Source organism: Eschrichtius robustus, chromosome 2, assembly GCF_028021215.1.
Source record: "Eschrichtius robustus isolate mEscRob2 chromosome 2, mEscRob2.pri, whole genome shotgun sequence".
Classification (NCBI taxonomy): domain Eukaryota; kingdom Metazoa; phylum Chordata; class Mammalia; order Artiodactyla; family Eschrichtiidae; genus Eschrichtius; species Eschrichtius robustus.
Genome location: NC_090825.1, coordinates 166582081 through 166591935, shown reverse-complemented (window position 1 = coordinate 166591935; position 9855 = coordinate 166582081). Strand labels below are relative to the sequence as shown.

The 9855-nt window shown below is 49.6% G+C and overlaps 1 protein-coding gene across 5 annotated transcripts in view; it reads left to right on the top strand.

The window, feature by feature from the left end:
* The first annotated feature begins 430 nt into the window (after positions 1 to 430).
* PGPEP1 (pyroglutamyl-peptidase I) overlaps positions 431 to 9855 on the top strand; it is a 48188-nt gene continuing 38763 nt past the window's right edge. For all 5 annotated transcript variants that reach the window (XM_068536726.1, XM_068536725.1, XM_068536728.1 and 2 more), the window contains exons 1-2: positions 431 to 548; positions 2615 to 2667. In XM_068536726.1, the coding sequence (XP_068392827.1) occupies positions 515 to 548; positions 2615 to 2667 (87 nt within the window). In that variant the 5' untranslated portion in view covers positions 431 to 514. The remainder of the gene's footprint in view (positions 549 to 2614; positions 2668 to 9855) is intronic.

Below are 9855 nucleotides of genomic sequence, written 5' to 3'. Positions count from 1 at the left end.
ATCCCCGCCTCAAACTCCTGGCTTGAATGCCGCATCTGTAACCCCAGGAGGCTTTAGGTGAATGGCCTTCCGAACTATGCCTCAGTTTCCTCATCTGTAAAAGGGGCCGACTAATGGAGCCTTGCTCACAGGGAGGTGGGGGGCACCGATATAACTCACAGCAAGCGATCGGTGAACATTGTGGAATGAATAACCGGCTCCGTCCCAAGCGCGTGACTCGAGTTCAAGCGGCCACAGCCTGCAGGACGAACTGTCCCCATCCTACGGGTGGGGAAACTAAGGCTGGGGAGTGGGGGCAACCACGCACTACCGGGGGGAGAGTTCGGGATGAGGCGTGCACTCTGCGTCTTGGTCGCGGGGACGCGCACGCCTAGCGGCCCGGCCGGGGGCGGGGCCAGGGCGGGGCGGGGCTGGGCTTTGGGGCGGGGCGGCGCGGTGGCTGAGCGGCGGCAGCGGCGGCAGAGGTCTCGCCAGTCCGGACAGGAGTGGGTCAAAGGCGCAGCCTGAGCCCGCCATGGAGCAGCCCAGGAAGGCGGTGGTGGTGACGGGTACGCGGGTAGTGCGCTGATGGGGGCCGCGGCAGCGGCGGCCCGTGGCTGGGGCGGGTCGGGCGGCTCCGGAGGCAGCGGGGCCGGAAGAAGCGCGGTGGCGCGGGTGGGGCAGGTGCTAGAAGTCGTCCCAGGTTTGGAAGATGTCATCGCCCACGGGAGCCCAGCTCAGTCCGCGCGACAGAGAAAGTGGAGAAGGGGGCGCCCCTGTGGTCCCACTGTCAGGAGTCGGGGCAGGCAAGGACGTGGGGGTCCTGCCAAGTGCCCCACACGGAGCAAGCCCCTCTGGCCTCCTTCCTTCCCCAGTCGGGGACAGGGATCCTCCGGGCACCTGTTTGTTGTGTCTACCCGGCCGGCAGGCTGGACTGGACTCCTCCCTGCCCCTCCCGAGGTCGGGTTTGTCACCACCCTCTGTCCCAGGGGACAAAGGCCGATTTGCGGGCAGGAAGTGCCCCGTGACAAGTTAATCTCTTGCCAGCCACTGCTCCCCGAGTCTTGCGCTAATGGGGGGCTGCTCCCCCGAGGCAGGGGCAGGTGAAGTTCGGGGAACCTCGGGTGCCCGGCCGTTCTTCCGCTTGTCCCAAGGACTGTCTTGGTCAAAATCTTTCCTGCCCGGGCTGTTTCTGGGTGATGCCGGACCCCCGCCCCACTGTCACCGACTCCCCAAAACTAACTGCTTCTCCTCTAGGAGACTCCACCTCGGAGCCTCGTGTGCGGTCAATTTCTGCCAGGCCTCTGGTCGGGGTGGGGGATGGGGGGGGTGCGGTATTTTGACCCTGTCAGGAGGGGTCAGAGTGAGAAATCCAGCTAAGGTTCGAGCAGGTACATTGTGGTCCAGGGAGGTTTGGGCTGGTCCTCGAATTTCCAGGAATATGGAAGAAGCCACTTATCTGACAAACAGGTGTGTCAAGTTGCCAGAGGGTCACTTTCCCCTGCAGCCCTCCTATATTTGCTTATTTATTACTTTAGTCCTGACTCAGCAGGCAGCCATGGGACTGGGCATTTTTCTTGCATGAGCTCATTAAATCTTTACAGTCTCCATTTTGCAGAGGGGGAAACTGAGGCTCACAGAGGTCACCTTGTTTGTAAGTGGCTGAGCTGGGACTCATACTTGGTCCATGCAGGAGGAGGAAAGGGGTGGAGAGGTTCTGACCCTACTTGGGGGCCCCCTGCTGTTCCAGGGAACAGTATCCCTCCCAGGGCCGTGATACCACTTGGGACACTTGGCCCAGCTGGAGTGACCTGTTCAATGACAGGCTTTCTTAGAGAGGTTTATTTTTTACGTGGTGTGTTGGGGCGATTAGAAGAGGGAGGCCACAGACTCTCCTGGGTCTGTGTTTAAATCCGTCGTGCTCTTCCATCTTCTTGCTGTGAGACCTTGGGCAGCTGGCTTCACCTCTCTGTACCTCAGTCCTGGCTCCTCTAAAATGGGCCCAGGAAACACCCTTGCCTGAAAGGGAGGCACAGGGAGGCTGAATGCCACAGGGCATGCAGAGCACTTAGCACATCCTCAGGTGAGAATTTGGTTTGTAAATGGGGCCTGGAGTTTGAGTGAGTAGGGAGGAGGGTGGTGGGATGACGTCTGGACAGCCTGACCTGGGAGATACCCACTTGCATCCCTTAAGGGCCGTTCCTTATCAGGCGATGATTCACAGACCGCCTATGGCCCTGAAGTTCCAGAGTCCAGGGGAGAGGCACAAAGACAATGATAAAATTATATTTGGGGGTCAAGGATAGGGGAAGAAATTGGGAAGGGAACAAGGCCAGCCTTTTCTGGGGCAAAAGGAGGGCACTGGCTTGTTGCTGGGCATGAAGGTCAGGTGAAAGTGAGGACGACCAAGGACTCACAGCTTCTGTTAAGAGCAGACAAGTTTGTGTGGTGGAGGGCTCTGAAGGGACACTGGGTGCACCCCAGAACTTGGGACCAGGCCCCCGACATTGTCCCAGGTGGCAGCTGCTCCCGAAGCTCCCTGCTCCATTCTCCTGGATGAAAGCAGCAGCCTGGCCCTGGGCAGGCCAGGAGGGGCTGCTGGGTGGTGACATGCTGCTTTTCTTATTTTTTTCAGGGTTCGGCCCTTTTGGGGAACACACTGTGAATGCCAGCTGGATTGCAGTCCAGGTAACTGGATCCAGAGGGGAGGAATCAGGCTTGGGGCTGGGCTCACCCTGGAAATACTTGGCACCAAAGAAAGGAAGGAACCTACGAAGAGACCGTCTCCCGTGAAGCTTCCTGAGAGATACTTAAGTCTGATATACACTTCCTCTAAGATAGTTACCACTGTAGCTTGCGTTTGTTGAGTGCTTGCTGTGCGCCAAGCGGTTTTTTGCTGCCCAGCTTGCTGAATTCTCCCAACAACCCTTAGGTGCAGTTATTCTTGTGCCCACTTTATGGATGAGGAAACTGAGACACAGAGAGAGTTATCTGAGGTCATCCAGCTCAGAAACCAGAGTGGCATTTCTTCGGAAGTATCCCATGCCACAGCCAGGTTTTTGGGGAACAGGCAGGGATATTGGGGGATGTATTAACCTTGCAGAGGGGGTGCAGTGACCCTCAGTGTTGCTTCCTGGCAGCTGGAGGAAGCAAAGGCTGCATGTTGCGGGGGAGGAGGTCTTTCCCGCTGTCCTGAGCCTTCCAGTTTCTTTGTCAGCTGGGACATTTGGAGGGACAGACTGGGGAACAATGGGCAGAGAGAAAGAGAGAAAAGTTTTCTCCTTATATAAATCAGATCTGCACGGACCGGAGCCAAACTAGTGTTAATCCTAGCCCATTAGCTGCTTGATTTAAAGCATCCCCTGCTTTCCACTCCAGAGCCCTGAAGTTGGAGAAAAATCCAAGTTGAAACCTCAGTGTGTCTATTCCCAGTTGAGGTGCCCCACCTTTTTTGTTACCCTTCTTCCAGACCTCAAAATCTTGGCCACATTCCTCTCCCTTTTTAAAAATTTTCACCCCACTTTGCTAGCAGAACAGAGGGACAGGATCCCCGGGACTCCGCAGATGGGAGCATGTCTGAGGCCCTGCTCATCGCACCCGCTCCCTGGAGCCCCAGACAAAAAAGAAACAGCGTGTTTCTGAAGACGTGTGTGTCTGGCTTTGTGCGAGTTTCAGACAGGAGTCTTCACGGGGCTGAGTGGACACAAAGCCGTGTGTCTGAATTCCTGGGCCCCAGACACTATGATCTGCATCTAAATAGGAGAAAAATCAGTTAAACAATCTTTGGAAATCCCTCCTAGCTTTGGGACTCGGATGGTGGAAGATGGCAGCTTTTCATCCTGCTGCCGGTGGGGAAATACCCCTTATATTTCAGTCACCCATCTCTCCAGACCTCACCTCTAGAAGACTTTCAGTTTTCTTCCTCAACTTTATGAGACAAGAAGGGAGAATTCTCCACCATTCCCCAGCTAAAAAAATGCCAACCTTCCCAGATCCAATTGTTTCCCTTAAAACAACAACAACAACAAAAAAACTGGAGTTGCGTGTACGTACCCTGAGTGTGCACAGTGGTGTTCGTCCATGAAATTTTACACGTCTGTACCTCCGCAGCACCTGAGTCCAGATCAAGACCTAGAACATTCTCAGCCCCTTCTCTGTTCGTCCCCATTGCAGAAGCCCCTTGTGTCCTTTCCCAGCTACTCCCCCTGCACCCGCCAACCCCACTCCCAGGTGTAAACCTCTCTGCTGACTTTATGGCCTCCGTAGGTGCGTTTTACCTGTTCTAGAGCTTGGTGTCAATGGAATTGCACTTGGGTCCCATGCCTTCTGCACAGCAGAGCATCTGCCGGATCCACGCATGGGGTGGCTAGGAGCCTCTGGTGGTGCTTTTCAGTTTCTCTGGATAAAACAGATTTGCCCGTGGAAAGGGTGTAGTCATTGGATGGGTCAAATCCATCCCTCAAGAAAATATGCCTCAGAGTGTTCTTGGTGTGATCCAGACATGAGTTGCAGGCAACCATTGATGTCTGTCACCTCAAGCTGAAGATGGGTGTTTGGTGAGACGGGGTGAGCAGCCGTTACTTACTGTCCCGACTGATTTTTCTGAAGCTCAAGTTGCCACCTGTGGAAGGAACTCCTCCTCCTCTGCCAGGGACCAACTAACTCACTTCTCTCTGTCTGTCTCTCCCCTTCTCTCTGTCTCTCTCTGTTTCTCTGTCACTCTCAGTCTCTCTCTGGGTGTCTCTCTCTGTCTCTCTCTCTCTCTGGGTCTCTGTCTCTCCCCTTCTCTCTTCATGTCTCTTTCCATGTATCTTTCTCCCCCACTGTCTCTCTCTCTTTGAGTTTCTCATGGCCTCTCTGGGTCTCTGTCTCTTCCTGTCTCTGTCTCTCACTCTCCCAGTCTGTGTCTCTCTCCATGTCTGTCTTTTGCTCCCTCCTCTCTCTCTCCCTCCCCCCACCTCCTTCTCTCTCTCTCTCTTTCTTTCTGTCTCTCTCCTCTCTCTCTTATCTGACCTTCCTTCTTCATGCCCTGGGTGAACTGGCCAGCAGAGAGTGAACTGTTTCCCACCAGCCACATTCGGGAGGTGGGAGTTCTGGGGACAGAGGGGCACCCCTCCTTTCCTCTTTCCCAGGAAAAAATGCCGCTGCCCCTAGCACCCCACACAGGAGGGACTGCATTTTTCGAGTGTCCTGTCTCCCCGCAGTTCTTGGGTGGTGGGAGTGGGATGCTGGCTGCGGGTCTTTCTCGCCCTAGGAGGCTCAGGTGGGTGTTGAGGGCTTGGACCCCCTTGGCTTGGGGCCATCTGTAGCCTTCTCTGCCCAAGTGGGGCAAGGAGGAGTCGGGTCACAGGTCCTGGTGACATCACAGGACAATTACTGCCACAGTGAGTCTAGACAGACCTGCTAAGGATATTAACCAGGGAACAAAGGGGGTCTTTGTTATGGGGTCAAGGGAATCGGTCAGACGCAGCCGCGCGGCGGGGTCTTGTCAGGTAGATGGGGTGTAGACAATGTGTTGTCTGGGGCGCACAAGCCCCGTTACTTTCACAGTCTGTGCTTGGCGGATGTGCTCGCTGCAGATTGTCATGGGACTTGGGGTGCGCTGCTACCCTCCCCCCAGGAGAACTGTCCAGCCCTTTTGGAGCAGAAAGTGGTCAGAGGCCAAGAATTTAGCTTGATTACGGGCCACCCACTTCTCTTAACTTAAGATGAATGGGATAGCTGCTCCTCCCCCACCATGGCCCTTATTAAAATTGGGGAATCATTTGTATAAAAACATGTACAGATCTTCAGTGCCCCCATGACTTTGGTGAAAAGTATTTATGCCCATGTCACCAATACTTCGATCAAGGTGGTTGATTCCCATCGACCCAGAACATTCTTTCCTGCTCCCCACCCCACCCCCCGCTCCCCATCACTCCTCAGCTGCCTCCTGAGCTCCGTCACCACAGATGAGTTTTGCCTGGTCTCAGGCTGCAAACAAATGAATGGGATGGCACAGCCTCTGTGTCCCTCTGGCGCCGGCTGCTTTTGCTTAGCCTGTATTGTGTGTGTGTGTGTGTGTGTGTGTGTGTGTGTGTGTGTGGCAGGGGGACAACTGTCTCCTTTCCCGACCCACCCCTCCTCCCATTGGCACTGACACTGGGGGATTCAGGGTTTGCTCCCCAAGAATAAAGCAACAAGGATGCCCCTCTCAGGGTCTCTGGCGAGCATGTGGACACCTCTCTGTGGGGATGCTGGCCATGGGGTGTGTGTATTTCTTTGATGGTGGGTTTCTTAGTTTATTTTTTCCCCCAGATGGGGAGGGGGTAGGTGGGGACCCAGAGGACATGAGGAGGAAAGGTTAGGACAAGAAGGTGACTCACTCCATGGCTCCCTGGTGGCACCAGGTCATTTCCTACCATCAAAAGTTGATGTGGGCGATTCTTCCCACTGATGCTTGGTAAACATCACCCAGTGGGAGAGACCCTTGAGTTACTCTGGGCGGGCAGTGGTGCTCAGCATGTAGCGCCTGTTCTGCTGGGTGAAGGGAGAGGGGCAGAGACAGGATCCATGAGGCGGGGCTGCTGCCCTGAGCTGGGGGTCCGACCTTGGCGTATCACATGGCATGGTGGCCACCGGGAGGGTTACTGCGCCGTATAGAGGGTTCCTTGGCTTGGTCACTAACCGAGTTAATAGCATCCTCAGTACCCCACCCCCCCCCGCCCATAGAGATTCTTCCACCAAATTGACTTGCCTGGGCATATGGGTGGCCTGTCCCGTGGACAGCTTTGGGGCCAACTCCCTGAGTGAAACTCTGAACAAATAAAGATGATCCTTTTAAGTCCTCACTTAACCTGGGAGATGGATTCTTTTCATTACTGGCCTTTCAACATGTTGCCAGAAAGCGCTGCCAGGGCCATGGGGAAAAGAAACGGGGGAGAGGGCAGGGAAATTTCAAGCTGTGGGGGACAGGAGGGTAAGAAAAAGTGGGGTCGTGGTTGACAGGATGTAAAGATAGATGAGATTATTTACCTTATGCTGAGAGGTCTTTGCTGGAGATTTCTCCTCCCAGCCATGGCAGGAGAGGATGACAAAGAAGTGCTTTCACACCCAGATTCCCCAAGTGTTAACATTGTATTACATTTGCTCTTTCTCTATAGATAAATAGGTAGGTAGATAAATATAGTTTAAAAAATTTTTTGACTTCCAAGTCATTTTTTAAACTGTGGTAAAATATATATAACATAAACTTTACCACCTTAACCATTATTAAGTGTACAGTTGAGTGGCATTAAGTACATTCACATTGTTTTGCAGCCATCACCATCATTGGTTTCCAGAACTTTTTCATCTTCCTAAACTGAAACCCTGTCCCCATTAAACACTAACTGTTCTTTCCTCACTCTCCCAGCCCCTGGCAACTACCACATTATCCTTTCTGTCTCTCTGGATCTGACTACGCTAGGGACCTCATATAAATGGAAGCATACAGTTTTGTGCTTTTGTGCCTGGCTTATTTCATTTAGCATAATGTTTTCAAGGTTCATTTGTGTTGTAGCACGTGTCAGAATTTCCTTCCTCTTGAAGGTTGATTTATATCCCATTGCCTGGTCTCAAGCTGTATATACCCCATTTTGCTTATCCATTAATTGGTCAGTAGACACCCGGGTTGCTTCTACATTTTAGCTCTTATGAATAATGCAGCCATGAACATGGGCCTACAAATATCTCTTCAAGATCCTGCTTTCAGGCCTTGTGGGTATACACCCTGAAGTGGAATGACTGCATCCTATGGTAATTCTGTGTCTAATATTTTGAGGAACTGTCATGCTCTGTGTCATTTAGGGGTCAGTTGGCAGACATGATACTCCTCTATCCCTAAATAAGTCACCGTGTATTTCCTAAAACACAGCCTCAGCACAGTGATCAAAATCAAACTTATTGGACATTGATACAATTCTATAATCTACAGCACTTATTCAGATTTTGCCAACCACCCTGTTAATGTCCTTCACAGCGGAAGAAAGTTCCAGATTATATGTAGGGTTCAGTTGTCCCATTTCTTTAATCCCCTGTGGTCTGGAAAGTTCCTCAGTCTTCCTTTGTGTCTCATGGCATGACATGTTTGCTAAGAACTGCTCAATCCTTTGGAGAGTGTCCATCAGGGTGGCTCCTCCAGTGTTTTCCTCATGACTAGATGGAGGCTGTGTGTGTATTTGGGGCAGGAATCCCACAGAAGTAATGTTGTGTCCTTCTCCGTGCATCATATCAGGAGGCACTGGATATATTGATGTGTCTCATTCTTGGTATCATTGACCTTGATCACTTGCTAAAGGTGAGGTCTGATGGATTTCTTCTTGGCAAAGTTACTATCTTGCCCTTTGTGATGAAAAAGTATCCCATAGAGAGATACTTTGAGACCATATTAGCATCCCCTGGTGAGTCTCACCTGAATCAGTTATTATTTTAGTATGATGCTTGCCAAATGATGGTTTTCTAATTCCATCTTTCCTTCGACACTTTTTATGACCTTCTGTGAGTTTATTTGTATCTGCATGGACTCATGGGTACTGACTGTCTTCAACAGATGATAACCTCTTCCTCTTAATTTTTTTTTTAATTTTTATTTTATATTGGAGTATAGTTGGTTTACAGTGTTGTGTTAGTTTCAGGTGTACAACAAAGTGATTCAGTTATACATATACATATATCTCTTCTTTTTCAGATTCTTTTCCTGTATAGGTTATTACGTCTTACTCTCTTAATTTTGATGTTCAAATTGTCCCAGATTTGGCACATGGCAGCCCCTTCAGGCTGGCTCCTTTATCATTCTTGAGCACTTCCTTCCTTTTTGGTTTCAGGCTCACTTTTTGGAAATGCTTTTTTTTTTTTTTTAACATTTTTTTTTTATTCAAACAGAAATTCACAACAATTATAAACATCCTCATCAGTTCACTCAGTCCCATGTAATTAATTTTTTTCATCTTGATCTTTTGTTAGCACTTTTATGAATTCATCAGTTTTCCGTTAGAGTTCTGAAAATGCTTATTCATTCAGTTCAGCAGTATAGTCAGTTACCAGAAACCTGCACTTGTCAGAGTCTTTGCCATGAATTCCTTGAAGATGAAACCCTTTTATAGGAGCATTTTTGCAAAAGCATCAGAGTACACCCAGAACTGTCTGTAAATGACAAAAGACTTAAAAATGACCACGGTTAAAGATTTGATGAAAGTTCATAATAATGCAGTTGACAAGGAAATTTAGTTATTTCTGAGATACACATTTTAAAGTAATAACTAGAATTATGACTTATAACATACCAGAACATATAAGATTTTTAGGAATTTCATGTAATGTCTGAAACATTTATATTAACATATTTCCATACAAATAACCCAAAGAAAGTTTAGTATTACTTTTTTTTAATTTTTGAATTTTATTATTATTTTTTTATACAGCAGGTTCTTATTAGTCATCAATTTTATACACATCAGTGTATGCATGTCAATTTCACATGTATTTTCACAATAATTTTAGATTTACAGAGAAATTACAAAGATAATACAAAGAGTTCCCACATACCCCTTACTCGATTTCCCCTAGTGTTAACATACATAATGACTACATATCTCAAAATGAGGAAATCAACATTGGTCCATTACTGTTAACTAAACTCCAGTCTTTATTCGAGTTTCACGAGTTTTCCCACTAATGTCCTTTTTCTGCTCCAGGATCCCATCCAGGACACTACACTGCATTTAGTAGGGCATCCTTCCCCCCGCATTTTTCTGATTTCTACCTGAGTATTGGATGTCAGATGCTTTGTATGCTTTTAAGAAAAACTGAGATACAATTTTATGGGATATAATCATGTACCATAAAATTCACCCTTTT